Here is a 27834-nt window from a genome sequence, read left to right as displayed (position 1 = left end):
GAGAACGGATTTTGGGAGGACGGGGGAGCCTGAGAAGGGATTTTGGGAGGACGGGGGAGTCTGAGAAGGGATTTTGGGAGGACGAGAGAGTCTGAGAAGGGATTTTGGGAGGACGGAGGAGCCTGAGAACGGATTTTGGGAGGACGCACAGTCTGAGAACGGATGGTGGGGACGGATGCACGGAAATGTCAGCGAACCCAATGATCCTGAACCGTGCACTTCAAAGCGGATAAAATGGCAACACCGGCCCCCACAACAAAGTCACACCGCTCCGGCCTTCCCGGGACCAGAGGCGCTGTCCCAACGCTGAAGCCGGAGACGAACTCGCCCCAGCCGGGTGCTCCAGGGGCCTCCGGAGCTCCTGCCGCCGCCCCTTCCCCGGGGTCCCCCAGTCCCCCCAAATCCTCCCCCAAGTCCCACGGCCCCTCCGTCCCCGCGCCCCGCAGGCTCGAGGCTTCGCGGTGCGGTTCCCTCTGCGGGTCCCGGGCCCGCGTCCCCGTCGCCCCCCAGGCCGGGACGTCCCCCTCCCCCAGCCGGCCGAGGGGCGCCAGCGCGGCGGAGGGGGCGGGAGGCCGGGCCGGGGCGACAGCTGGGGGGGCGGCCCTGACCTTCCCGGGATCGCTGGGCGCGGCCGGGCCGTCCCCCTTCCGGGCGCCGCCATAAAGGGGCCTCGCGGGGCCCTGGCCGTGGCCGCCGCGCTCAGCTCCCGCGCCCGACCCCGCCATGGCCCCCCGGCCCCTCCTGCTGCTGCTGCTGCTCCTCGGGGGCTCCGCCGCGCGCCCCGCGCCCCCCAGGTGAGCCGCCCGCCAGGCCCGTCCGCCCCCGGCCCCACCCGCCCCCCGCGCGGCCCTGACCCCGACCCCCGACCGCCCCAGGGCCCGGCGACACTCGGACGGGACGTTCACCAGCGAGCTCAGCCGCCTGCGGGAGGGCGCGCGGCTCCAGCGGCTGCTGCAGGGCCTGGTGGGGAAGCGCAGGTGAGGCCGGGTGGGGCGGGGGTCTTGCCGTGGTGCCCCAGCAGCAACGCGCGACCCCCCAGCTCCAGGACTAACTCTGTTTTGGGGCGGGGGACAGCGAGCAGGACGCAGAGAACAGCACGGCCTGGTCCAGGCTCGGCGCGGGTCTGCTCTGCCCGTCCGGGTCCGACACGCCCACCCTGCAGGCCTGGTGAGCGCCCGCCCCACCGCAGACCCCACTCCAGACCCCACCCCAGACCCTTCCTTCTGTCCGTGGCCTCCCTGGGTCAGCGCTAGTGGCCACCGGAGGTCCAATTCCAGCGGCGGGGCCGGGGTCTCCAGCCCCAGCCCCAGCCCCCAGCCCCTCACGTGCTGTCTCTGCAGGATGCCCCTGGGCGGGGCCTGGTCTCCCTGGCTGCCCCCTGGGCCCCGGCCTGGGGTTATGGTTTCAGAACCTGCCGGTGCTGCTGGAGAAGGAACCCTGAGAGCGAGATGAGGAAGGAACCCCCTCACCACCTGCCCAGCCTAGGAGCGGAGCTGCATCTGGGGCGGTGGGCAGGCTGGGGGGAGAGGGGGAGGGGTGGTACTCGGCACCAATAAAGGAGAAATCAGACCCAGACACTGGGAGTTGGTCGTGTCCACTTGGTGTAATCGAGGCAACCCCTGTGTAGCAGGGCTGTCAGATGGAAGGGGGCCCCATCCACCCAGCAGGGACTGTGACCACACCCAGCTGCCCTTTACACCTGACGGCCACAGCCGGCCCCTCATCCTTATCTCTGGCATCAGGGCCGCCTCCTGTACATGGACTAAGCACCGCAGGGCCCCGCCCCACCCCTTGTCATCATTAGGACACATTCAAGGGCTCAGGGGGAGCCCGGACATACTCTCAGCTCCTGCCGGGGGCCGTGTGGTCAGTGTTTCAGAAGGGGCAGTGGGGAGGGTGTGGAAGGGCCAGGGAGGCTCAGGCAGGCAGGAAGAGGGGAGGGCAGAGGTGTCACCTGGGGTGCCAGGAGTCCACTCTGGCATGAGGACTCCGGACCCGCTGTCTTGTGTGGCCTCAGACCAGTGGCTTGACCCCTCAGAGCCTGCGGAGTACGGAGCGTGCAGGGCTTGCAGGCGACCATGAGGGTACAGTGCAGGGTTGCACTGAGCCCAGCCCCAGCCACGAGAGGCCAGAAGCTTCGGTGCACAGGCCTGGAGGGGACTGACTCCACTCCCCGCCTCATGACAGCCCCTTCCTCGCCCCCACCCCAGCTAGTGGCCTCTCCCTAGAGCTGGGGGCTTGTGGGGCCAATGAAAAGAGCAGGGCAAGTGTCAAGACTCACCTCACCCCCTGTTGGGCACCAGGGCTGCCCAGGAGCTCCCAGCTGCCCCTCACAGCCCCGCCTTAGCCTTGGTCACTAAGGCCCTGTCCAGCCCCACCCTGAGAAGCTGGCTTGTCTCTGGGGCAGGCAGGCAGGGGTGTCCTAGGACACAGTGAGGAGAGCCTCTTCCTTCAGAACCTGCATCAGGCAGGCAGGGAGGTACTCCCTGGGGAACACCCGGTTCTGAGCCCCAAGGGTTGGCCTTAGGAATTTTGCCTAAGGGAGAGCTTAGGGGAGGAGCCAAGCAAGGGCAGCCTGGGCTAGGGAGGCAGCTTTCAGACACTCCAACACCAAGGGCTTCTCTCCAACACCCTGGCTCTGCCCCTGCCCTGCCCCTAGCCCCATGGTGCCCACGAGCCGCTCTCCAGTCCTTTCCGCCCTGTGCCTCGGTGCCTGTGGCCTGAGCTCCCTAGTTGATCCCTGTACTCAGTCTAACTTGGGCCAAATGACTGCCCCCCTTCTGGCAGTGGGCTGGACCCGCCGGCCAGCGGGAGCCCCCTTGGCAGAGGCCGGTTGTAAAGGATCATAAAGTGGGCGGCGTCTGGCTGGGGCGAAGGTCGCTGAAGTAGGAACTGCGCCAGTCCTGGACGCCAAACCCACTCGGACCCTCCCGCCAGGTGACAGCCGCCAAGATGGGGTCTTGGGCCCTGCTGTGGCCTCCCCTGCTGCTCACCGGGCTGCTTGGCCGACCCCCGGGGGCCGTGGCCCAGGCCCAGGCCCAGTGTACGTGCGGGCAGGGGTAGGTAGGTGGGGGCACGAGGGGGAGAGCCAGGGGCTGGGAGGTGCTGACCCCTCCTCTGCAACCTTACAGACTGCTCTGTGAACAAGTCCTTCTTTGAAGTCGAGGAGAACACAAATGTCACCGAGCCGCTGGTGGACATCCATGTCCCGGAGGGCCAGGAGGTGATCCTCGGGTCCTTGTCCACCCCCTTCGCATTTCGGATCCAGGGAAACCAGCTGTTTCTCAACGTGACTCCTGATTACGAGGTGTGGGCGGCAGGTGGGTGGGGAGTGGGGGCTCCCGGGAGAAGGGCACCTGGATCCTCAGGCCACACCTTCCCCGAGGGCCCAGGAGTTCTATGCCTGCAGGCATCCACTAACACCCATGCTTGGTGGTGCCTGCCCTAGAAGGCTGGGCCATTTCGGGATGAAGGCTGGGCCCACACCCTCAGCACTGACCACTGATGATGGGGACCCTGGGCCAGCACCTGCCCCCTTGGCCTCAGTCTCACCACCTGTGGGGCAGGACAGTGACTGCAGACCCATCTGCCTCCACAGGAGAACTCACTACTTGAGGCTCAGCTGCTGTGTCAGAGCGGAAGCACACTGGTGAGTCCCGCCCCGCTCTCCCTGCCCCGCTCTCCCCGCCCACCAGGCCACCTCAGCTGGGCTCTGCCCTGCCGGTCCAGGGCCAGTCTTTGATGATCTCACCTAGGGTGTGGTTTCAAATGCCATCCCTCCGAGAGTGATGCTCACATTTCCTCCAGTCCAGACTCTGCCTTGTACTGTGGAATCCCCGTCACTGACCCCTTGTCCAGCAGATACCCCCACCCAGTGTGCCCAAGACTCCCACCCACTCCCTCAACCACCACTGCCCCCACAAGGGAGGCACCTTTATCCTGCCAGCCACTGGGACCACCTTGGTTTCCACTCACCCTCCCTCCCCACGTCCCCCGTTAAGCCCCTCATTGGTAAATCACTTGGCTCTGCCCCAGCTCGACCCAGAAATCCACCGTCTGCCCACCTCCAGTCCCACCAGGGCCGGGACACCAGCACCCATTTTGGGAAACTTTCAGCTACCCACTGGCTTCCCTGGTGCCCCTTGCCGGTCCCAGTCCACTCCATGCCGCGGAACAGCCTCTGTGGATGCCGTAAACCGAGGCTGCCCAGTCCACCCCAGCCCTCCGTAGCTCCTTTCTCACCGAGAGTCCAACCCAGGTGTACTGTGCGGAGGCTCTGCTGCAGCCTCAGAGCTCCCGCAGGCACGCTCCTCCCTCACCTGCTCAGGTCTGCAGTCTTCAGAGAAATCCCAACTGCTCTATTAGGGAATAGTTGCATCCCAGCCCCACTCCCCCAGCATCCTACTTCTTGACCAGCGGCATTTTTTTCGACTTTATTAAGGAAAATTGCAGAATCCTGGGGCCAGCACAGGCCCCCCCCACCTACCAGCAGACAGCGGGCTCTGTGCCCTCCACACACCACAGCACATCACCCACACATATCTTGGATGTGTCCCTGATAGAGAGGGACCCTTCTTTTTTTTGAGACAGAGTCTCACTCTGTTACCTAGGTTGGAGTGCAGTGGTGAGATCTCGGCTCACTGCAACCTCCGCCTCCCGGGTTCAAGTGATTCTCCTGCCTCAGCCTCCCGAGTAGCTGGGATTACAGGCACCCGCCACCACGCTTGGCTAATTTTTGTATTTTTGGTAGAGACAGGATTTCACCATGTTGGTCAGGCTGATCTCAAACTCCTGACCTGGTGATCTGCCCGCCTCAGCCTCCCAAAGTGCTGGGATTTCAGGTATGAGTCACTGTGCCTGGCCGGGACCCTTCTTTTTTTTTTTTTAGATGGAGTCACCCTCTGTCGCCCAGGCTGGAATGCAGTGGCACGATTTCCGCTCACTACAGCCTCGGCCTCCCAGGTTCAAACGATTCTCCTGCCTTGGCCTCCACCCACCTTGGCCTCCCAAAGTGCTGGAATTACAGACGCCCGCCACCACACCCAGCTAATTTTTGTATTTTTAGTAGAGACGGGGTTTCACCATGTTGGCTACATTGGTCTCGAACTCTTGACCTCAGGTGATCTGCCCGCCTCGGCCTCCCAAAGTGCTGGGATTCCAGGCGTGAGCCACCATGCCCGCCAGGACTCTTCTTTTTAAAACATAACCACAATGTCGTCACACCTGGGAAAAGTGGTCACTTTCTACCTCGAATGTCCAGGATGCCGCATTCCCCGTGGTCTCTGAAGGGTTTTTTAATAATTGTTTATTTGAATCAGGGTCCATGTTATGCACGTAGCTGATAATTCTCCTGAGTTTCTGTTCATCTTCACGTTTCCCTTTCTCCCATCTTTTCTCTTGGAGATTTATTTGTGAAGAAACTGGGTTGTCGGCTGGGCGCGGTGGCTCACACCTGTAATCCCAGCACTTTGGGAGGCCGAGGCAGGCACATCACCTGAGGTCGGGAGTTTGAGACCAGCCTGACCAACATGGAGAGACCCCATCTCTTCTAAAAATAAAAAATTACCCGGGTGTGATGGCGGGCGCCTGTAATCCCAGCTACTCGAGAGGCAGAGGCAGGAGAATCGCTTAAACCTGGGAGGCAGACGTTGCAGTGAGCCAAGATCACGCCACTGCACTCCAGCCTGGGTGACAGAATGAGACTCTGTATCCAAAAAAACAAAAAAACAAGGAAAAGAACTGGATTGTCTTTCCTCACTTGAGATTCTGCTGGTTGCATCCCCAAGTACCTGCATTATTTTTCTGTGGCGCACCTGCCACCTCCTGGCTTTATAAAGCCCTTTTTGTCTATTGTTGTAAGTCCTGCCAGGACAGGCACCACCGGGCAGAGATTTGTCTCTTGTGATCTCTGCATCCCAGCACCTAGAGCTGTGCAGCCCCCCTGCAGCCCCCCAACACCACTGAGTGAGTGAGTGGATGGATAGCGTCGAGGGGTGCACCTCACTCACGATGGGGACAGACAGTCATCAAGGGGTGCACCTCACTCATGATGGGGAAGGATAGCGTCGAGGGGTGCACCTCACTCACGATGGGGAGGAGCTGTGGGAGAGGCTGACGGCCACACCCTGCAGGTGACCCAGCTGAGGGTGTTCGTGTCAGTGCTGGACGTCAATGACAACGCCCCCGAATTCCCCTTTACAACCAAGGAGATAAGGGTGGAAGAGGTGAGGCCAGCGAAGCTGCCGGGGCTGGGCAGGGGGTGCGGGAGCCCAGGGTGAGGGCAGGGGCGAGTGGTGGCCGGGGGCTCAACCACAGCGGGGGTCCAAAGGGGCCAGGAGTGTGGCCAGACCAAGCCCCTCTCCCTCCCTAGGACACTAAAGTGAACTCCACCATCATCCCTGAGACAGAACTGCAGGCCGAGGACAAAGACAAGGATGACATTCTGTTCTACACCCTCCAGGAAGTGACCGCAGTCAGTGCCGCCCGCCCTGCCCCAGCGTGAGCCCCTCGCCTCTGACACCCACAGCCGCCCTCGCCCTCCCAGGCTCTTAGGCTCTGTCTTCCCTGATCCTCCCCAGGGTGCTAGTGACTACTTCTCTCTGGTGGGTGTAAACCATCCCGCCCTGAGGCTGGACCGGACCCTGGACTTCTACGAGCGGCCGAACATGGCCTTCTGGCTGCTGGTGCGGGTGAGCGGCTCACCCCAGCCCTGAGTCCCACATGCTTGAGGCCCCCCTGGCCCCAGCTGCTCCCAGGCCTGATCTGGCTGTTGCAGGACACTGCGGAGGAGAATGTGGAGCCCAGCCACACGGCCACCGCCACGCTGGTGCTGAACGTGGTGCCTGCCGACCTGCGGCCCCCCTGGTTCCTGCCCTGCGCCTTCTCAGACGGCCACGTCTGCATCCAAGCTCAGTACCACGGGGCTGTCCCCACAGGGCACACACTGGTAATGGGGAGGGAGGGACAGTGCACGGGGCGGGGCCTTCTAGGCAGGTTGGAGGCAGGGACGGCCAGGATCAGAAGGGCAGGGTCAGGGTCAGGGGGTGGGGCCAATTTTGGTTGTGATTTTGAAACAAATACAGACTCTCCTTGTAAACCCATCTTTCCCATCTTGAGGGGGTGAGGGAGCGAACCCTGAACACACAGAGAGGAGTGTGGGCCCCAGAGCCAGGCGGTCTCAGGCGCCTGGGGAGGTGGGCTGGGGCCCTGGAGTTTTTTTTTTTTTTTTTTTTTTGAGGCGGAGTCTCGCTCTGTCGCCCGGACTGGAGTGCAGTGGCCGGATCTCAGCTCACTGCAAGCTCCGCCTCCTGGGTTTACGCCATTCTCCTGCCTCAGCCTCCCGAGTAGCTGGGACTACAGGCGCCGCCACCTCGCCCGGCTAGTTTTTTGTATTTTTTTTAGTAGAGACGGGGTTTCACCGTGTTAGCCAGGATGGTCTCGATCTCCTGACCTCGGGATCCGCCCGTCTCGGCCTCCCAAAGTGCTGGGATGACAGGCTTGAGCCACCGCGCCCGGCAGGCCCTGGAATTCTTAAGTGATGATGACATCTCTGCCCTGTTCACAGTCACCACTAGGCCCACACAGGCTGTCTGCAAACCTTCACGGCACCAAGGCACCCGGGGCCACCACACAGCACATGAGAGGCAGAAATGCAGACCCGGGAGCCCCCCGCTTCCTAAATGTTTGCTTAGCCGTCAACACAAGCATTGTGCAAATGGGACTCAGTATCTTTGGGCAACTTGACTTATTCGTTCGTGAGGGACCCACGGGGTATGACTCATGGTGATGCTGGGACAAGGGACAGTCCCAGGCAGGCAGGGACGCCCGGCCACCAGCGGGACTGGGCCCCTCCTCAGCCAGCCCTGCCCTGGCTGACCTTGATGGGGAGCCAGAGGGGCCAGGTTGGGGCCATCCACCCCAGCCCCACGACGTGCCCTCCTCTCCACCATCCTTGAAGCCATCCCCCCTCGTCCTGCGTCCCGGACCCATCTATGCCGAGGATGGAGACCGCGGCATCCATCAAGCCATCATCTACAGCATCTTCAGTGGTGAGTGGGGCCCAGCCCTCAACAATGCCCCGGACCCCTCTCTGTCCCTGTCTCCATCCCCACCTTGGGGCTGGGGAAGCCCCAGGGGCACCTGACAGCAAGGCAGAGCTGGGGGCTGGGACTGAGCACTTCCATCGTCCTCCCAGGAAACGTGAACAGTACATTCGTCATCCACCCAGACTCCGGCAACCTCACCATGGCCAGGAGTGTCCCCAGCGCCACGACCTTCCTTCTGCTGGTGAAGGTGAGGTGCGGACCTGCATGGGGGGCAAGGCAGTGCGGGCAGGGTGGAAGGTAGGGCGGGGGTCAGGGCTGGGGGGCAGGGCAGGGCCCCTGCCAAGTCTGCATCTGTTCTTCCTGAGCCCCAGGCTTCAGCGCCAGCTCCACCGTCAACCCCACGAGTCACGGCTGCCTCCCCTGCCTCCAGGGCCAGCAGGCCGACCTTGCCCGCTACTCAGTGACCCAGGTCACCGTGGAGGCTATGGCTGCAGCCGGGAGCCCACCCCGCTTCCCCCAGAGCCTGTACCGTGGCACCGTGGCACTTGGCGCCGGAGCAGGTGTTGTGGTCAAGGATGCAGCTGCCCCCTCTCAGCCTCTGAGGATCCAGGCTCGGGACCCGGAGTTCTCGGTAGGTAGCACATGCAAGGCTGATGCCTGCCACCCCCACGGCAGCCTTCCTGTTGCCCAGGGTCCCTGTGCTCACCCGGCCTCCCCTCTGTGGGTGAGTCAGGGCTGCACGTGGGAGGCAGCCTGGCCGGGGACTCAATGAGACCCTGTCCAGGACCTCAACTCGGCCATCACGTATCGAATTACCAACCACTCACATTTCCGGATGGAGGGAGAGGTTGTGCTGACCACCACCACACTGACCCAGGCGGGGGCCTTCTACGCAGAGGTGAAGGGCAGGGCAGGTGGGCATCTCCAAGGATGTGGGGCTTAAAGACGTGCCCAGGAGGGACAAGCCCCTTCCTGCCCCAGGTTGAGGCCAACAACACGGTGACCTCTGGCACTGCGACCACAGTCATTGAGATACAAGTTTCCGAACAGGAGCCCCCCTCCACAGGTGAGCCCCCATCCCCAGAGGCTGGAGGAACAACTGGGCCCTGGACCAGCACCACTTCCGAGGCCCCCAGACCCCCTGTGCCCTCCCAGGGAGCCTCCACAACCAGCTCTGGGGGAGGCACAGGCCCTCATCCACCCTCTGGCACAACTCTGAGGCCACCAACCTTGTCCACACCCGGGAGGCCCCCGGGTGCAGAAACCAGCACCTCCCACCAACCAGCCACACCCGGTGGCAGCACAGCACAGACCCCAAAACCAGGAACCTCTCAGCTGATGCCCCCCGGTGTGGGAACCAGCACCTCCCACCAACCAGCCATACCCGGTGGGGGCACAGCTCAGACCCCAGAGCCAGGAACCGCTCTGCCGATGACCCCCAGCAGGAACACCCCATCCTCAGGTAGCACCCACTCCGTTGCCTTCCCTCCCTGGCTCAGGTCACTGGGTGGTAGGGGAAATGCTGTAGCAAGGGTCCACCCCAGGCTGACCTGGCCTGACTATGAAATCCCAGAGGGGTCTGTTTGGGACTGACAGACACAGACAGGCCAAAGGCCCCCAGTGAGGTGAACTGTGATGTGTGTAGGACAGAGGCCAGATTTGGGGTCCAGCGAATCCCGTGATTCCCACAGCTGCCGGCTCACCCTGCAAGCCCCTGCGCCTCCTGTGAGCAGCCTGGCCTCCTTGCGGGGGGAGCCCAGGGTCTCACTGGGACACACAGGCCCCTCGAGCCAGGGTCAGCAGAGCCTGAGATTTGGGAGACAGCCCAGGCCTAGGTGATTTCCAAGTGTCTCAAGCCTGGCACAGGTTGGCATGGGGAATGCCTGGGGCGCTCAACAGTGCGGGGTGATGGCATTTTCCAAAACGATACCAGGTGGCGGCCCCTCAGAGGACAAGCGCTTCTCGGTGGTGGACATGGCAGCCCTGGGTGGGGTGCTGAGTGCACTGCTGCTGCTGGCTCTCCTTGGCCTCACTGTCCTTGTCCACAAGCACTACGGCTCCCGGCTCAAGTGCTGCTCTGGCAAAGCTCCGGTAAGGCCCAAGGTGGAGGGCAGGGCAGGCGACCCGCAGGGAGTGGGGGACAGGAGAGGGGAGGACAGAGGGGAATATGTGGAGGCGGAGGGGTGTCCGCTGTGGAATGAGGGTGTGGAGAGGCCACAAGGCAGCAGAGACCCAGGGACCCCGCTGACGCCTTCACTCCCGCTAGCAGGAACCCCAGCCCCCAGGCTATGACAACCAGGCGGTCCTCCCTGACCACGAGGCCAACTGGGCGCCCACCCCCAGCCCCACGCACGACCCCAAGCCCGCGGAGGCACCGCCGACGCCCGCGGAGCCCGCGCCTCCTGGCCCCGCGCCCCCTGGCCCCGCGCCCCCAGGCAGTGCCCCTGAGGCCCCGGCAGCGGCCCGAGCCGGGGGAAGCCCCGCAGCGGTGAGGTCCATCCTGACGAAGGAGCGGCGGCCGGAGGGCGGGTACAAGGCCGTGTGGTTCGGCGAGGACATCGGGGCGGAGGCAGACGTGGTCGTTCTCAACACGCCCACCCTGGACGTGGATGGCGCCAGCGACTCCGGCAGCGGCGACGAGGGCGAGGGCACAGGGTCCCCACGATGAGCCCGACGGGGACGACTCCTACATCTAAGCGGCCCCTCCACCCTCTCCCCCTGCCGCGCGGGCGCTACAGGTCCCGCTCCCCTAACCCCCGACCCAAGGCAGAATAAAGCGAGGCTCCCGAAACCCAGGCCGTGGCGTGGGGCGGGCGCGCGGGTCCGTGCGGGCCCCATTTGCTCGCGTCCCCCATCGTCCTCGGCGCTCGAGCCCGGGTGTGCAGAGGGGGGTGGCGGGTCCGGCCGCGCTGTCCCCACCCGAAGGCTGCAACGCTTCCTGTAAACCACCTGCTGTGCCCACTGTCTTCCCGAGGCTTCCGTGCCAGCTGGCCCGCGAAGTTCCTCTCCTGCTCTAACCACAGCCCGAGAGGGCACTCCCCTCCCCCAGTCTGCACTGGGGATCTCAGGCACCCGCTCAACTCAGACCTACCACTGCCCACCCTACACAGAGATTGCCTGGGGAGGCTGAGGAGCCAACGCAAATCCCCAAGACGATGCGCTTGGAAGCCAGTGGTCTCAAACATCTGCTGGGCCGGGGGTCCTAGTCCCCTTCTGAAATCGACATGCTTGGGTTGGGGCGCAGCATTAAACACCCATCCAGAGGCCTGGACTGAGGCGCGCTGGGGGTGGGTGCGCGCGTGTGTCCTGAGCAGGAGCGGGACCAGGAGGCCTAGGGGTGAGAGACACCTCCCGGTCGCTTCTCCCAAGGCCAGAGCCCAGGCTGGCCGCCCATGCCCAGAACCATCAAGGGGTCCCTTGTGGGTCGTCAGCACTGCCCCGATGAAGACACTATTAATTCCTTTCCAAATGTTTTAATTGTGAGAGCGTCTGATATTCTTGTCCGAACAATCTAAAGAACCCAAAGGGGGCCGCACGGTGGCTCCTGCCTGTAATCCCAGCACTTTGGGAGGCCAAGGCGGGCGGATCACCTGAGGTCAGGAGTTCGAGACTAGCTTGACCAACTTAGAGAAACCCTGTCTCTACTAAAAATACAAAATTAGCCGGGCATGGTGGCTCATGCCTGTACTCCCAGCTACTTGGGAGCCTGAGACAGGAGAATCACTTGAACCCAGGAGGCACATGTTGTGGTGGGTCAAGATTGTGCCACTGCACTCCAGCCTGGGCAACAAAAGCGAAACTCCATCTCAAAAAAAGGAACCCAAACGGTGCAGCTGCCCCTTTTTCGAGGCATGTCCACCTCCCATTACCCACTTCCTTTTTTTAGAGACTCAGTCATGCTCTGTCCCCTGGGCTGGAGTGGAGTGGCTCCATCTCAGCTCACTGCAGCCTCGACCTCCTGGGCTCAAGTGATTCTCCCGCCTCAGCCTCCCAAGTACCTGGGACTACAGGCCTGCGCCTCCACGCCTGGCTAATTTTTGTATTTTTAGTAGAGACTGGGTTTCGCCATGTTTGCCAGGCTGGTCTCGAACTCCTGACCTCAAGTGATCGGCCGGCCTCGGCCTCCCAAAGTGCTGGGATTACAGGCAGGAGCCACCGTGCCCGGCCCCATTACCCACTTCTAAAAGCGCAACAAGGTCTGGGCGCGGTGGCTCAAGCCTGTCATCCCAGCACTTTGGGAGGCTGAGGCAGGCGGATCACGAGGTCAGGAGATGGAGACCATCCTGGCTAACACGGTGAAACCCCGTCTCTACTAAAAATACAAAACACTAGCCGGACGAGGTGGCGGCGCCTGTAGTCCCAGCTACTCGGGAGGCTGAGGCAGGAGAATGGCGTGAACCCGGGAGGCGGAGCTTGCAGTGAGCTGAGATCCGGCCACTGCACTCCAGTCCGGGCGACAGAGCGAGACTCCGTCTCAAAAAAAAAAAAAAAAAAGAAAGGAAAAAAAAAGCGCCACAAGAAGGGCCTGGTTTTGCCTGGGGTCCGGTTTCGCTTACGTTTCGGGGGTCCCCGCCTTATCCCACTGTGTCCCCCACCTCCGATGACTGCCGGCGCCCCTGGCCCCAGGCGTGTAGAAGCGGCTGGACCCTGCAGGGCTGAGCCACACAGGCAGACAGGGCCCACCGCTGCCCCCTCGCCGCCACTCCCTACTCCGCGCTGCCCGGGGCGGGGTTCAGCTGGTCGCATCCGAGAGCAGGAACAGGCTGCGCGCGCCCTTCCCGAAAACGCCCGCCTGGTCACGTGACCTCCTTGGCTGCACCTGCAGCTCGTTGGGGCCCGCCCCCGGCACCATAAAAGCGCCGGCCCTCCGCTTCTCCGCGGTGAGAGCCCTCCCGCCCCGGCGGCGCTGGCACCAGGTACCCGGGACCCCGGACCCACGCGGCGCAGGTCCGGGAGTAAGACTCACCGGGAGGGCAGAGCCAAGGGCTGGGGGAGCCTGATGGATGAGGGTCGGGAGGTGAGGGAGGCGGAGGCGGGGGCGGGGGCGGGGTTCCGCGGAGATGAGAACGGGACGGAGATGGGATCGGGGAGGGTGCGAAGCGCCACTGTTTCAGGTTTCGCTTTCTCGGAAGCCTGGCCCGCCCCGGACGTGGCCTTTCCCGTCCCCGCAGGGTCCGGCCTGCACCGGCCCGGCAGGCCTGGACACTGGTTCAACACCTGTGACTTCATGTGTGCGCGCCAGCCATACCTGCAGTCACACCTGTAGCCCCTCTGCCAAGAGATCTACACCGAGGCAGCGTCGTTGGCTACAAGGCCTCAGTCCGCACCTGTGACCCCCACCACCTGTGGCACCTGGCCACACGACCTGTGGCCGCGGCCTGGCGTCTGCAGTGACAGGAGCCCTTACCTCCCCTGTTAACACCTGACCGCCAGCCAACTGCCCCTGCAGAGGGAGCAATGGCCTTGGCTCCTGAGAGGTAAGAGCCCGGCCCACCTTCTCCAGATGCCCATCCCCGAGCGCCCTGCAGCCGGCCCTGACTCTCCGCGGCCGGGCACCCGCAGGGCGGCCCCACGCGTGCTGTTCGGAGAGTGGCTCCTGGGAGAGATCAGCAGCGGCTGCTACGAGGGGCTGCAGTGGCTGGACGAGGCCCGCACCTGCTTCCGCGTGCCCTGGAAGCACTTCGCGCGCAAGGACCTGAGCGAGGCTGACGCGCGCATCTTCAAGGTGGGACCCCGGCCTCGCCCCGGGTAGGAGGACCCGCCTAGGACCCCGCAGGCCCAGCCCACGTGTTCTGTCCCCCTCTTCAGGCCTGGGCCGTGGCCCGCGGCAGGTGGCCGCCTAGCAGCAGAGGCGGTGACCCGCCGCCCCCCGAGGCTGAGGCTGCGGAGCGCGCTGGCTGGAAAACCAACTTCCGCTGCGCACTGCACAGCACGCGCCGCTTCGTGATGCTGCGAGACAACTCGGGGGACCCGGCCGACCCGCACAAGGTGTATGCGCTGGGCCCGGAGCTGTGCTGGCGAGGTGAGCCACGCCGGCTGCTAAGCGCGTTGGAATTCGTCCTGCCTGGGGAAAGAACATTCTCTGGATCAGAATTGGGTTTTTAGCAGCTGTTCTGGGAGAGGTTGCCAGCAGGCCCAGGACAGTTGGAGCCGCATCCCCACCTCCTCAGGCCGCAGCACGAGGAAGCTGGTGCGGGTTACGCCAGGCTCTCGTTGCGTCTCTCACCCTGGCCTCGGGGCCTAACACCTGCCCCATTCTCCCTCAAAGGCCCAGGCACGGACCAGACTGAGGCAGAGGCCCCCGCGGCTGTCCGGCCACCGCAGGTAGTCTTCTCTCTGCTTGCCTCTCTCCTCCTGCCAGGCCACGGAGCTGCTTATGCTGACCCTAACTTTTCCTTACAGGGCAGGCCCCCAGACCCATTCCTGGCACACAGAGATGCTGGACTCCAAGCCCCAGGCCCCCTCCCTGCCCCAGCTGGTGACAAGGGGGACCTCCTGCTCCAGGCAGTGCAACAGAGCTGCCTGGCGGACCATCTGCTGACAGCGTCATGGGGGGCAGATCCAGTCCCAGCCCAGGCTCCTGGAGAGGGACAAGAGGGTCTTCCCCTGACTGGGGCCTGTGCTGGAGGTATGGGCAGTGCCGTCGGGGGGTGGGGGGGAAGCATAGAAGGGGCCAGTGCACCTGGATGGACACTTAAGAAGGGGGCTAGGGATTGGGGAGCTGGAGAAGTAGGAAGGGACCACCGTTCCCACTGAACTCCCCTCCTCAGGCCCAGGTTTCCCTGCCGGGGAGCTGTGCGCATGGTCAGTAGAGGCAACCACCAGCCCCGGGCCCCAGCCCGCGGCCCTTATGACAGGTGAGAGGGGTAGGGGTTGGGGGGCCTGGGGCACAGGGAGGGGCTGGGGATGAGGTGCCAGCACAGGATTCCCTTCTCGAAGCAGGCGAGGCCACGGCCCCAGAGCCCCCGCACCAGGCAGAGCCGTACCTGGCACCCTCCCCAAGTGCCTGCACTGCAGTGCAAGGTGAGTGGGTCCCGGGAAGGGGGCAGCCTGTCCCTGCCCACCTCCGCCGCTCACAGCTTGGTCTCCACACAGAGCCCAGTCCAGGGGCACTGGACGTGACCATCATGTACAAGGGCCGCACAGTGCTGCAGAAGGTGGTGGGGCACGCGAGCTGCATGTTCCTGTATGGCCCCCCCGACCCAGCTGTCCAGGCCACAGACCCCCAGCAGGTAGCATTCCCCAGCCCTGCTGAGCTCCCCGACCAGAAGCAGCTGCGCTACACGGAGGAACTGCTGCGGCACGTGGCCCCTGGGCTGCAGCTGGAGCTTCGGGGGCCACAGCTGTGGGCCCGGCGCATGGGCAAGTGCAAGGTGTACTGGGAGGTGGGTGGCCCGCCGGGCTCTGCCAGCCCCTCCACCCCAGCCTGCCTGCTGCCTCGGAACTGCGACACCCCCATCTTTGACTTCAGAGTCTTCTTCCGAGGTCAGTGAGGCTCCTGCCTGGGGGGCTGTCTCCAGGAGCCCCTGGGAGCATGGGTCTGCCAGATACTCAGCAGAGCCCCCTTCTCCAGAGCTGGTGGAATTCCGGGCACGGCAGCGCCGCGGCTCCCCATGCTATACCATCTACCTGGGCTTCGGGCAGGACCTGTCAGCCAGGAGGCCCAAGGAGAAGAGCCTGGTCCTTGTGAAGGTGAGACCAGAGCCTCAGGGCCTGGGGAGGGGGAGGGGAGGCCACACGCTGGGTCACTGACAGACGCCCGATGCCTTCCTGGCAGCTGGAGCCCTGGCTGTGCCGAGTGCACCTGGAGGGCACGCAACGTGAGGGTGTGTCTTCCCTGGATAGCAGCAGCCTCAGCCTCTGTCTGTCCAGCACCAACAGCCTCTATGATGACATTGAGTGCTTGCTCATGGAGCTGGAGCACCCCGTCTAGAGCCCAATCTAATAAAGAGAACTCCAGAACACGCACTGACGTCTTGGCTGGCGGGGAAATGGGTGCCGGCTGAACACGGGTGAGGCCCAGGGAGGGAGGGGACCTCCCTGCACACCAACTCACTTCTGTCTTCACCACACACATTACAGCCAAGCCTTGATTCAAACAAGGCCCTTGAGAGGCAGGTGGCCACCAAAGCCACTCCCACCAGCTGTGCCAAGGGCAGGGACGACATTTTCCCACACCCGACACCTGTCACCAGCCCTCGGGCTGCCACTGCTGCACCCTGCCTCCAGGAGGCAACTGTGTTGAGTGCAAACTTGAGCAATTATTTACAAGAGCACAATGTAATTGGAAAAGAGAAAGTAAAGATATTCCTAATTCAGAGGCAGAGGTACACAGCAGCTGCTGGCGGAAGGCCACCAGAGATTTATCAAGGACACGCCACCCTACCGGGAGCCCCTCCTGGCCACCAAACGCTTTATCTTCCAAGTATTAAATCAATCAAGAGGTTTCTAAAGATAATCCATTTTTGATAAATTAGAATGGAAACAGTGTATCTATAATATACATACAAAAGTGTCCAGTTTTCAACTGTAAGCAAGACAGGTGCACAGACCAGGTGTCAGCGCAGGAACCTGATAGCGGGCATGCTGGTGCCCCCGTTTCCCACTACTCCCAACAGCTCCCCGGGCAAGGCCCGTGACTGCCTGGCCTCAGCCCTCGGCCCCCTGGGTGGGCGGCTCCTCGCCGGCCTCTGGCTTCTTGTGCCTGCGCATGTGCCTGTACTTATCCACGTACGCCTTCACCAGGTTGGCCACCTTCACGGGGTTGATCTCCCCACTCTTGCTGTGGCAGATCTGGAGAAAGAGGAGCAATCACCAAACACCCTTTCCCATCCCGATGTTCCGGGCTGGAGCCCAGGGCCAAAGCTGGGGTCCCTCGCCTGCCCTGCTCAGAAGCAGGCCCTGCGTGCGGCACGCAGACAGCGGCAGAGGCTGCCCCACCTGCCCTCCTGACATGTGAGACCCCCGTCCTGCTCGCTATGCCGCTCACAGGGCCACCGAGGGGCCCACGGTGTCGGGGGGAGCACAGGCTGAGACGTCACCAGGCACCTGCTCACTTCTGGGCGTCTTGTTCTCCCACCTGTAAGCTAGGCGTGGGCTGGGTAATTTCACATATCACAAAACACATCTGTGTGGGCCTCACAGGCACTGAGGCACCCTTCTTCCTAACCATCTGCCAGGGACAGCCACAGGCAAACCCACCTGACCCCAGGCCTGCAGGATGTGGCAACACAGCCACCTGACCTGGCTGGCTGACCTCGGACCTGCATTCATGGTCACCCCAAAGTCCGTGCTGACCAGACAGCAGCGACGGGCTGCCCGTGACCCCGAGCCCCACACACAGGCTCGCGCGCAGCCCACCTTCTGCACGGCCTTGCGCAGGATGTCCTTGTACTCCTCCTTGGTCACCTCCCTCTTCTGGTAGAAGGGCTTAATGGCCAGTTTCACCTCCTCCACAGCACGCTCCTGCATGTGCAGCTTCTTCATGTACTAGAGAGGGACAAATGTGTGAAGTGGCCAGGCAAGGGGCCTGGAGTCCCTCTGGCCAGAGGCACTGCGGTTCTGGACACCCTTCCAGTTCCGGAGGCACAGGGACTGGCTTCCGCCCCTAAATTCAGCCCTGACAGAGTTAGTTTCAAAATAAGACAGGAACGTGGGGAAAGTGGGAAGTGGCAGGACTCACCTCCTCCTTCTTGGTTTTCTCTGCAGCTAGCCTGGGAGCCGGGGTCTTCTCCTCTGAGTTGCTGGCTGCAGTGGCTTGACTGGCTGGCTCTGAGGCTGGGGTCAGGGCAGTGGGCACTGGGGCCAGGGTCTGTGCTGCCCCACAGCCCACGAGCGGCAGGCTCCCCTGCAGGATGAACTGGACCGTGGGCTGGCTGACCAGCGCGCAGGGTGGGATGCTTGAGGGCTGGGCTGGGGCAGGTGGCAGGCTGGGGCTGTAAACCTGGGAAGGACATCCCCGCTGAGCACCGGGCCCTACGGCTGGCAGCTCTGCCCAGGAGCTGTGAGGCCTCAGCCCCAGCTGAGTGTGGCGTGTGTGGCATGGGTGCCAGGCCACTGCCCACAGCCCACAGCCCTCCAGCCCAGGCACCCACCTGAGAGGGGTCTGTGTCTGGGAACCCAGGCTCCGGAAGCACATGACTGGGAAGGGGCAGCTCGGAGAACGCCTGCCTGACCCCTGTGGGGGCCACATCCTCCACATCCCAGGCTCCTTCTCGGGGCTTCTGTGGCCTGTGAAACAGTGCCCCTGGGGGCCCGACAGACAGGGAGGTGGGTGCTCTGTGCCCGCCCCTGCCCAGAATGCTGTTTCACAGCTGGAAAAATCCAGAAAAGCGCCAGGAGCAAGGACCACAGAGCAGCCCTCAGATCCACCCCCAGCAGCAAGGGGAGGTTGCGAGGTGTGCCAGCTCCTAGCCACTGATCCCCCACCATGACCGGCTCTGCCCACCTGCAGGAGACCCCCACACCCACGATCCCAGTCTTCCCTGGCTCCAGAAGCTCCCTGTGGTGTCCCGGGCCCCACTCACTCAGGGCTCCCGTTCTCAACAGGGGCTGGATTCACTAGGGGCTCTGTCCTCAGTGGGGGCCGGGACCCTACTCACGGGGGGCTCTGTCCTCGGCAGGGGCGCTGCTCTCCGACTCCTGCAGGTTCCAGGTGACCCGCTTCACCAGGGCTCTGGACCGCAGCAGGGGGGTCTGCGAAACCACCTCCTCAGGCCGGGCTGCCTCGTGTACCCTCCCGCTCATGGAGGGGCCATCTTCCTTCCCCACAGGCGCCACATCCAGGGGACCGGGCGCCTGAGCCTTCTCAGCCGCATCCGGCCTGAGCAAATGTGGCTCCTGGGGGTTCTCTGGCAGGGGTGGGGGCTGTGAAGGGTCTTCATCGTGCATCAGCGACACCTCCCTCTGGATGGCGGCCAGGCTGGCTGGGGGCAGCGCGGGCTTTGGTGGGAAGTCTCGCTCTGGGGAGGAGTCTGTGCTTTCGGGAGAAGGTGGCGAGCTCATGTCATCGAGCTGGATGAAAACAGCTTCGCTTGAGAAATCGTCAAAGACGTGCCCCGCCTCCACAGAGTCGCCATAATCCAGGTCCAGGTCGTCGGGCTCACACTCGGCTGCCACCTCCAGGACAGGGGGGGCCTGCAGGGGGGCCTTGTCTGCGGTAGCCACCTCCACTGAGACATGTGCTTCCCCCAAGGCTGGTGACCTGGTGGGGAGGTCTTCCCGCCCTGACTCCCCCTGTGCAAGGAGTGCTGGGGAAGCCTCCCTCACAGGCCCCTTCCTCTCTGGGGAACGGGACCGGGGCCTCGGCCGCTTCTCATGGGACCGTGGCCGCCTGTGCTCCCGCGCCCTGCGCTCGGAGCTTGGGGACCGGGACCTCCGCTTCCTCCGCTCTCGGGGCCATGCCGCACTCTCCTTCCTGTCTGGCCGTTCGTGGCTGCGCTCCCGCTGGTGCTTGTGCCTGTGGAGCCTCTCCAGGCTGCTGGTGGGGGAGCACTCCCTCCCCCGAGGCCTGGATGGCGATCTCCTCTTCTTCCTCTTCCTGCTCTCATGGGGCTCGTGGGAAGAACTGCCCGGGCTCCCCGAGCGCGACCGGGACGTCCTCCGGCTGTGGCCCCAGGGGCCCCGCCTGTGCTCCCTGCTCTTGTCCTTGGCTTTCTTCCTCTTAGCTCGTTCTCGACTGCTGGAGCGGTCGCTGGAGGACCGCCGGCTCTTGGCCTTGGACCGCTGCCTCCTGGGGCGCTCCTCACCCACTGACGGTGACGCTGACCTCGAGCTCCTTTCCCTGGATTCAGAGCGTGTCCCAGAGCGCGTCCGTCGGTGCTCCCTGGCCACCTTCTTCCTCTTGGCCTTCTTCCTGCTGCGGGAGCTGGATGTGGAGCGGGACCGGGAAGGGGGCCTGAGCTCCACCACTCTGTGGGTGGCTGCCTGCGGCATGTCCGGGCTGGGTGCGGCTTCTGGCTGCACGACAGTCACACAGGTCACTGTCCGCTCCTCAGAGCCAAAGAAGGTGCTGCAAGACGCCCCGTCCTCCTCCTCCCAGGGCTCCGGTGGGGATGGCCTCCGCACCCGGGCAGCCAGGCCCTGGCTCTCTGCAGGCTCCTCTTGCTCCGTGTCAGAGGCCCCCTCAGCAGCCACTGCACCCCGGAGCTGGGACACAGTGGAGGACGGTCCAAGAGGGGGCTCAGGCTCTGTCCCAAAGATGCTCTCCACTGTGTAGGAGGTGACGCAGCGCACAGCCTGAACCGTCTGGGCCTTCGGGCTTTTGATGGAGATGGTTCGTGTGATCTCAGAGGGCAGGAGGCCAGGGCCAGACCTCTCGGGGCTGCTGCTCGGGGCGCTGGAGTCGGAGCCGGTGGGGTCGGACGGGTCGTAGACCTCACTCCGGAGCTGCTTCGTCTTCTTGATGGAGAAGAGAGGCGAGGGATTCTCCTTCCTCTGTTCCTTGTTGTCCACTGGCCGGAACGTGTTACAGAAGCCGGGGCTGGAGAGTTGGCTGGAATGTGCCATGTTTCCAGGAATATTGATCCTGAAGCTCTCAAAGGTCGACCCAACCCCTTTCCCTCTTGATGGTCCCAGCGGGGCCATACTGCCATGGGAGCTGGGGGCTGGGGGCCGGGAGCTGCCCGTGTGCGTGCCGGGCTCCCGGGGGACCCTGCTGCTGGCCTCGCTCTCTGCCCGCGTGCCTCGCCCTGGCTGCCCGGCGCCCTCCCTGCCAGTCAGCCGGCTGATGCAGGCGCTGGGGATCTCGATGCTCTGCCCGTGGGCTGGGGCCGCGCCCCATCTGCCGCCAGCGTCCTCTCTCCTGATCTTTGGTATCCTGGGCAGCTCAGAGATGTCTGTTCTTTTGGGCGCGGGTTTCAGGGGAGGCCCTGGCACCGCACTGCGACACGGGGGGTTAGAATCTCTGCTTGAGATCTTAGACGCGGCAGAAGCAAGGGGCAAAGTGTGCTTGTTGGTGCTGCTGAACCGGGGGCTGGGACTCTGTCTGAAGCCAGGCGCGCTCCCATTGGACAAGTTCCGAGCCTGAACCGACCCAGGGGCTGCTGACGAGTCCAGCCTCACAGGTGCGCCCGAGGTGCGGGCGGGGATGCAGGACCTGCCTTGACAGCTTAGCCCTGTGCTCTGTGGCCTGTTTCCTGAGGGGCCTTGGGCTGGGCTCCCTGAGGGCAGTGCTCGGGGCTGTAGGCAGTCCTTAGATCCTTCTTCCCCTCTGGACCGACTGCCTGAGTTTCGCTGAAAAGAAACTGGAGCTAAAAAACAAAAAAGTCAATGGCAATCATTTCCCACCCACTCTTAAATGTCAGTGTTTTAACTTTTATCACAACTGGTTTTCTGTGAGGTCGTGTGCTTTAAACTCCCGTTTGCCTGTTGAGGTGGACACCTTGCCTTTCCACACCCGGAGAGCTGCTTCAACAGCCACTCTGTGGATGACAAGGTACAGTGCCTGAGGCCATTAGGACGCGATATGAACCGGGGCGGGGGCAGTCCCCCAGTAGGACATGTTCTTAACCAGGTACTAGGGGCTCCACTCTGAAGCTGTGGGGCTGGGTAAGAACTCAGAGCTAACTGGGAAACTGCTCAAGAAGGGAAATCAACGGAGAAAAATGGCTGAGGAATAGTCCCCCAACTTCAATTACATCTTCTGTGACTGAGACATGGGCTGAGTGCTGGGGAACAGCCTGAGGACCAGCAGCCCACAGAGGAAGGCAGCTGTGGCAGGGAGGGGCTCACCCGCCCTCTTGGCGCTGAGGGAGCCATCACGGTGGATGATGACGTCATTGCTGCCCAGCATCAGGAGGCTCTGGCCCGACAGGATACTGCCCAGCAGGTCAGGCACTGGCTCCTCCTCCAAGTCTGGCTCCGGCACCGCAGCAGGGAGATGCCTCCTGTGGGCACAGACCCAAGGTCCTGCCATCACTGCCTCCCACAGCCTGAGGGCCGGCACCCAGGCAGAGCCCTGCAGCAGGCAGGAGCTGGGGAGAGTGGGGCTGGGCGGGGCCTGCGCCTCCCCCACAGTCCTGGCTCTGGCTGCTGTTCTAAGAGGTGCCCACCAGGGCCTCCCAGAGGGAGGGAGGGAGCCCCACCTCGCAGCTCTGGCTCCAGGGACACCAGGTGTTTTTGGGAGAAGTCACCTCTGGTGCCTTTGCCACCCCCAACTCCACCAACGGGCGGTGGGGGGGACAGACAAGCATCTTTACCTGTTCTGTTGGTTTTGGTTAATTCTTTTTTTGTTCTTGTGGCGAAACAAAAGAACTGGCCAAAAGGTGAACTCTGATAACAGCCTTATTCACCAGAGCCACTGCTCCTGCCTGAGGCGGTGTCCTTGTGCTGGTGGCTCTCAAGCCAGGGTGGGGGGCAGAGGGGCCACCTCGTGGAGCTGCAGCAACTCCAGTCCACGCTCACGGGCAGGCCGTGGCCTCTGACGCAGGACAGGCTGCAGCACTGCCTCATGCCAAGAGCCGACTGATCAGCGTGACAGCTGAGGGGAGGTGCTGAGGCCACCCAGGGCCACAGAGAGCCAGGCTGTCACAGCCCCACCCTGGAACCCCCATCCGCTGCCCCACTGCTGCCCTCACCTCCCCAGAAGCCTTTGCCCTCACACACCTGGAAAGCCCCATGGAGACGGGCCTGGCCACGGGCTGGTGGGACTGCAGGGCTGACTGGGACAGAGCCCGTCTCTTGGCACTCAGAGGGGAAAGAGGGTTTGCAGAAAGTTCTTCACTGCTAGAGGGGAGGACACGGGCCAAAGGGAACAGGTGACTCCCAGCTCCCAGAACCCCCAGCCCAGGGAGACGGCACGGAGAAGGATGGCCGAGCACTGGCCACGTGGCGGCACGTGTGATTCCGGCCCCGCACCAGACCTCTAAGTTCCACGCTGCCCACCCGCACTGAGTGTGGTGGTGGAGGAATGGTCACCCTCACTCACAAACACAAAACCTAACGCCTCCACATGCACCTCAGGTACCATGCCCACAGCCCCAGGCAGAGGAGCGGGTGCCCAGGCAGGACCATCACCAGTTCGGTCACCTGTCGAAGGGGTCCAGCTCATAGGGGTCTCCAAACAGAGACAAAGATGCAGCTCCAATATCCGCTCTCAGCAGCCCCAAGGAGGGCTCCACTGGCTTCAACACCGACGGGATGCAGCTGCTGTGAACAGGTCTGCGCAGGCCCAGCGTCCGCGCAATTCGAGAGCGAGTGGTGGCTTCACTCTGAATCCAGTAACAAAGAAAAAGATGAACAGAGAGACAGGGATGGCATCCACGAGGGCTCTGTAAATGCTATGTGAAGGCTTCATCAGCAACAGTGAACACTAGGCGGGAAAACACTAAGCCAAAGTCAACAGGCTTTGCAGGCACTGATCACTGAGACGCACACCCAGCGCCGCACACGTCGGCTGCGAAGTTCACTGCAGATTATGAGAGGCTACCGGGGTGCTGCAGCGTCACCATCACCATCACATGGTACTTAGCATTAAGTGAAAACTCACAGAGGGAAACAAAAAATTCAACTGATGGCCGGCAGTAAAACCCCTCGAAGGCCGGGCGCGGTGGCTCACACCTGGAATCCCAGAGTTCTGCAGGCCAGGCCGGGCGCGGTGGCTCACACCTGGAATCCCAGAGTTCTGCAGGCCGAGGCGGGCAGATCATTTGAGGCCAGCTTGAGACCAGCCTGGCCAACATAGCAAAACCATCTCTACTAAGAATACAAAAATCAGCCGGGCGTGGTGGCGGGTGCCTGTCATCCCAGCTACTCAGGAGGCTGAGGCAGGAGAATTGCTTGAACCTGGGAGGCGGAGGCTTCAGTGAGTGGAGATCGCACCATTGCACTCCAGCCTGGGTGACAGAGCGAGACTCCGTCTCAAAAACAAAAACAAAAACACAAACCAAAAAAACCAAAAAACCCTTGAGAAGAAGACACACATTTAGATTTTAAGCGCTGTCATTATTCCTAAATTATGAAAACTCCTAAGAGTTACTAGCTATTTCCTTCTGATTCCAGGCACAGCGGACACAGCAGCCTCCCGCTGTGGCTGGGACAGCACGGCCTGAAGGCAGGCGCCGCCCCTCCGGAGGGCAAGCACCCTCACTTGCCACCAGGCCCCCAGGCAGGGGTCCCAGCATGCTGTCTGCAGGAGAAGAAACGAACCACAGAAACGGCACGCAGGCCAGCCGAGGACAAAAAGCTCGGGAGGACGCCCAGGAGTGTTCTGGGCACAGGGATGGAAGAGGAGGTTCCAACCCAGGCTCAGGGCACCCTGCAAAGCAAAGGGAGAGCCCAGGGGACCAGAGAACTGGGAAACGGTAGGTCCTTATCCAACACCTGGTCATGGCTTTAGCTTCTACTCACTCCAGGAATTTTGTCTGAATGAATAACCAGATGTTCGAATACTCCATTTAAAACTAAAATGGCCGGGCGCGGTGGCTCACGCCTGTAATCCCAGCACTTTGGGAGGCCGAGGCGGGTGGATCACAAGGTCAAGAGATCGAGACCATGGTGAAACCCCGTCTCTACTAAAAATACAAAAAATTAGCCGGGCGTGGTGGCGGGCGCCTGTAGTCCCAGCTACTCAGGAGGCTGAGGCAGGAGAATGGCGTGAACCCAGGAGGCGGAGCTTGCAGTGAGCCGAGATCGCGCCACTGCACTCCAGCCAGGGGGACAGAGCGAGACTCCGTCTCAACAACAACAACAAAAATAAATAAAAAATAAAAATAAAAAAATAAAAAAAAAACAAACTAAAATAAGGGGGCCAGACATGGTGGCTCACGCCTGGAATCCTAGCACTTTGGGAGGCCAAGGCGGGCAGATCACCTGAGGTCGGGAGTTCAAGACCAGCCTGACCAACATGGAGAAACCCCATCTCTACTAAAAATACAAAATTAGCCGGGCGTGGTGGCACATGCCTGTAATCCCAGCTATCTGGGAGGCTAAGGCAGGAGAATTGCTTGAACTCAGGAGGCCGAGGTTGCAGTGAGCTGAGATCATACCACTGCACTCCAACCTGGGCAACAAGAGTGAAACTCCATCTCAAAAACAAAAAAAACTAAAATATAGTTTTATATAAATGTGTACTATATAAGTTTATATTCACTAGGAAATGAATAATAATCTCGAGTATAAATTCACATAAAAATGCAGCCGACATGGCGCTCACACCTGTAATCCCAGCACTTTTGGGAGGTCGAGGCAGGAGGATCGTTTGAGCCCAGGAGTTCAAGACCAGCTTGGGGAACATAGTGAGACCCCGTCTCTACCAAAAAAAAAAAAAAAAAAAAAAAAAAAAAAATTAGCTGGGTGAGGTGGTGTGAGCCTGTGGTCCCAGCTACTTGAGAGGCTGATGGGGGAGGATCACCTTGGCCTGGGAGGTCAAGGCGGCTACAGTGAGCCAGGATCATGTCACTGCACTCCAGCCTGGGTAACAGAACCAGACTCTGTCTCCGCCCCAACCTAAAAGAAACAAAAACACTTTTTGAGGCTGAGGTGGACAAACTGCTTAAGCCCAGGAGTTTTAAGACCAGCCTGGGCAACATGGCGAACCTCTCTGTCTACAATGTGTCTACAAAAAATACGAAAATTAGCTGGGCATGGTGGGCTATCCCAGCTACTCAGGAAGCTGAGGTGGAAGGCTCACCTGGGCCTGGGGAGGTCAAGGCTGCAGTGAGCTGGGATTGCGCCACTGTACGTCAGCCTGGGCCACAGAGAGACACAGTCTCAAAAAACAAAACAAAGGCCGGGCGCGGGGCTCACGCCTGTCATCCCAGCAGTTTGGGGGGCCGAGGCGGACGGATCACGAGGTCGGGAGTTTCAAGACCAGCCTGACCAACATGGTGAAACCCTGTCTCCGCTAAAAATACAAAAATTAGCTGGGTGTGGTGGTGTGCACCTATAATCCCAGCTACTCAGGAGGCTGAGGCAGGAGAATCGCTTGAACCCGGGAGGCGGAGGCTGCAGTGAGCCGAGATCGCACCACTGCACTCAAGCCCAGGGACAGAGGGAGACTCCATCTCAAAAAACAAAAACAAACAAACAAACAAAAAGATTCAGCAAACACTTGAACAACGGCTGCAACTCAGTTTTTTTTTTTTTTGAGGCAGAGTTTTTCTCTCGTCTCCCAGGCTGGAGTGCAGTGGCGCCATCTCGGCTCACTGCAACCTCTGCCTCCCGGGGTTCAAGTGATTTTCCTGCCTTAGCCTCCTGAGGCTGGGACTACAGGTGCATACCACCACACCTGGCTAATTTTTAGTCTTTTTGGTCGAGATGGGGTTTCAGCATGTTGGCCAGGCTGGTCTTGAACTCCTGACCTCAGGTGATCTGTCTGCCTCAGTCCCCTCAAAGTGCTGGGATCACAGGCGTGAGCCACTGCGCCCAGCCGCAATTCAAGTTTTTATATATTAAGATGTTTTAAATGTGCAGTCCGAGGAGGTTATGCATTTAGTCCCGGTTTGAGCATCACAAACACACACACGAATGACACACTGCCCTCCGCCCCATAAACACCGACAATAATTAGGGATCAACTAAAAATAAATATTAAATGTCTGGTCCATGATTTCAGATGAAAGGGGCCTGGGACAACAAAGGCCACGATGTATATACCAAGGAGGCCGCCCCCAGGGCCCAGCGAGCGTGGGTCAGAGGAGGTGGACAGGGCCTGTCAGACACGGCTTGTGTCACTCCTCAGAGCCAGGCTAGCCAGGTCTGCCTGAAACCCACAGCTGCTCCCAGGGGTCTCTGCCAGAGGGCATGCACTGGCCTGGCTCACACCTGGCTCCCCGACCAGCGGATGGATGGCTTCAGGAAGGTTCCTGGGGGGCACACGACCAGCCCTCAACCCCTCAGTGTGCCTTAGGAAACAGCTGGCCTCAAGCCCATCTTCAGTCTGTGTTACAGAAATGTTCATTTCCATCAGCAAATCACTGAGTAAATACAGAAAAGCAGTGACGATGACGATCCCCGCTCCGTAACCGCGAGGGGGCTGAGGCCGGCGGAGGCTCAGGCGCTGCCAGCCAATGCTCACCTTTACCTTCTTCCCTTTTCTCTTCTTCACTCGATGTTGGCGTTTCTTAGATCTTGTCGCTGACCCCTTGCTTTTGGCGGATGGTCCAGATGGGGTTTTCTTTCTTCCCGGCACTTTCTTCCGTCTTCCTAAGAAGAAGAGGTTGAAGTCTGTGCTTCTCTGTGCTGGGCCCTCCCCACCCCATTCCCATGAGTCCAGCCCAGAGGATGGAGCCCAGGAGCCAACACAGCAGTACCACACGCCACACGCACTGCCTGCCTTGCTTTTTTTTTTTTTTTTTTTTTCTTTTTAGACAGGATCTTGCTCTGTCACGCAGGCTGGAGTGCAGTGGCATGATCTCGGCTCACAGCAGGCTCAAACTCCTGGGCTCACATGATTCTTCTGCCTCAGCCTCCCAAGCAGCTTGAACTATGGGTATGTACCACCGTGCCCAGCTCATTGTCTTTATAGATAGGGCTCACCATGTCGCCCAAGCTGGTCTCTGGGCTCCAGCAATCCTCCTGCCTCAGCCTCCTGAAGAGCTAGGATTACAGGTGTGAGCCACTGCCCCTGCCCAGATTATTTTTTTTTTGAGACGGAGCCTTGCTCTGTCACCAAAGCCGAAATACACTGGTGTGATCTTAGCTCACTGCAACCTCTGCCTCCTGGGTTCAAGCGATTCTCCTGCCTCAGCCTCCCGAGTACCTGGGATTACAGGCATGCACGATCACGCCTGGCTAATTTTTGTATTTTTTTTTTTTTTTTTGGAAGACAGAGTCTCACTCTGTCGCCCAG

General features: G+C 61.5%; 4 protein-coding genes across 14 annotated transcripts in view; 3 read left to right on the top strand and 1 right to left on the bottom strand.

Moving 5' to 3' along the window:
• Nucleotides 1-654: 654 nt before the first annotated feature.
• Nucleotides 655-1575, top strand: SCT (secretin). The gene is made up of 4 exons (XM_030918559.1): nt 655-794; nt 876-977; nt 1075-1167; nt 1341-1575. The coding sequence occupies exons 1-4, from the start codon at nt 724-726 to the stop codon at nt 1450-1452; spliced, it is 378 nt and encodes a 125-aa protein (XP_030774419.1). The 5' UTR covers nt 655-723; the 3' UTR covers nt 1453-1575.
• A 1111-nt stretch (nt 1576-2686) lies between these two features.
• Nucleotides 2687-11522, top strand: CDHR5 (cadherin related family member 5). Of its 3 annotated transcripts, none has more exons than XM_010389629.2 (14): nt 2687-3043; nt 3132-3307; nt 3599-3649; nt 6132-6224; nt 6371-6472; nt 6579-6689; nt 6776-6946; nt 7958-8048; nt 8195-8292; nt 8476-8676; nt 8830-8943; nt 9027-9111; nt 9979-10136; nt 10315-11522. In XM_010389629.2, the coding sequence occupies exons 1-14, from the start codon at nt 2953-2955 to the stop codon at nt 10711-10713; spliced, it is 1941 nt and encodes a 646-aa protein (XP_010387931.2). In that variant the 5' UTR covers nt 2687-2952; the 3' UTR covers nt 10714-11522. The 3 variants fall into 3 exon arrangements, with proteins under 3 accessions (XP_010387931.2, XP_030774401.1, XP_010387653.2); XM_030918541.1 differs by having other exon boundaries at nt 9027-9507; XM_010389351.2 differs by having other exon boundaries at nt 9027-9507; nt 10312-11522.
• Nucleotides 11523-12819: 1297 nt separating this feature from the next.
• Nucleotides 12820-16029, top strand: IRF7 (interferon regulatory factor 7). Of its 6 annotated transcripts, none has more exons than XM_010352604.2 (11): nt 12820-12961; nt 13217-13522; nt 13608-13770; nt 13854-14067; nt 14314-14369; nt 14448-14673; nt 14816-14902; nt 14985-15068; nt 15141-15530; nt 15619-15737; nt 15823-16029. In XM_010352604.2, exons 2-11 carry the CDS (start codon nt 13503-13505, stop codon nt 15976-15978), a joined length of 1515 nt encoding a protein of 504 aa, XP_010350906.2. In that variant the 5' UTR covers nt 12820-12961; nt 13217-13502; the 3' UTR covers nt 15979-16029. The 6 variants fall into 6 exon arrangements, with proteins under 6 accessions (XP_010350906.2, XP_010350979.2, XP_030774417.1 ...); XM_010352677.2 differs by having other exon boundaries at nt 12858-12992; XM_030918557.1 differs by having other exon boundaries at nt 12859-12992; nt 14988-15068; nt 15823-16028.
• A 300-nt stretch (nt 16030-16329) lies between these two features.
• The window catches only part of PHRF1 (PHD and ring finger domains 1), a 37988-nt gene continuing 26483 nt past the window's right edge, over nt 16330-27834 (bottom strand). For 2 of the 4 annotated variants that reach the window (XM_030918539.1, XM_030918537.1), the window contains exons 10-18: nt 27061-27188; nt 23073-23254; nt 22650-22769; nt 21777-21931; nt 18647-21295; nt 18140-18291; nt 17728-17988; nt 17406-17534; nt 16330-16838 (exon numbers count right to left, since the gene is read on the bottom strand). In XM_030918539.1, coding sequence (XP_030774399.1) covers nt 16695-16838; nt 17406-17534; nt 17728-17988; nt 18140-18291; nt 18647-21295; nt 21777-21931; nt 22650-22769; nt 23073-23254; nt 27061-27188 — 3920 coding nt within the window. In that variant the 3' untranslated portion in view covers nt 16330-16694. The remainder of the gene's footprint in view (nt 16839-17405; nt 17535-17727; nt 17989-18139; nt 18292-18646; nt 21296-21776; nt 21932-22649; nt 22770-23072; nt 23255-27060; nt 27189-27834) is intronic. The other 2 variants (XM_030918540.1, XM_030918538.1) reach the window with 2 other exon arrangements.

Source organism: Rhinopithecus roxellana, chromosome 15, assembly GCF_007565055.1.
Source record: "Rhinopithecus roxellana isolate Shanxi Qingling chromosome 15, ASM756505v1, whole genome shotgun sequence".
NCBI lineage: Eukaryota > Metazoa > Chordata > Mammalia > Primates > Cercopithecidae > Rhinopithecus > Rhinopithecus roxellana.
This window is presented reverse-complemented; position numbering and strand designations above follow the sequence as displayed.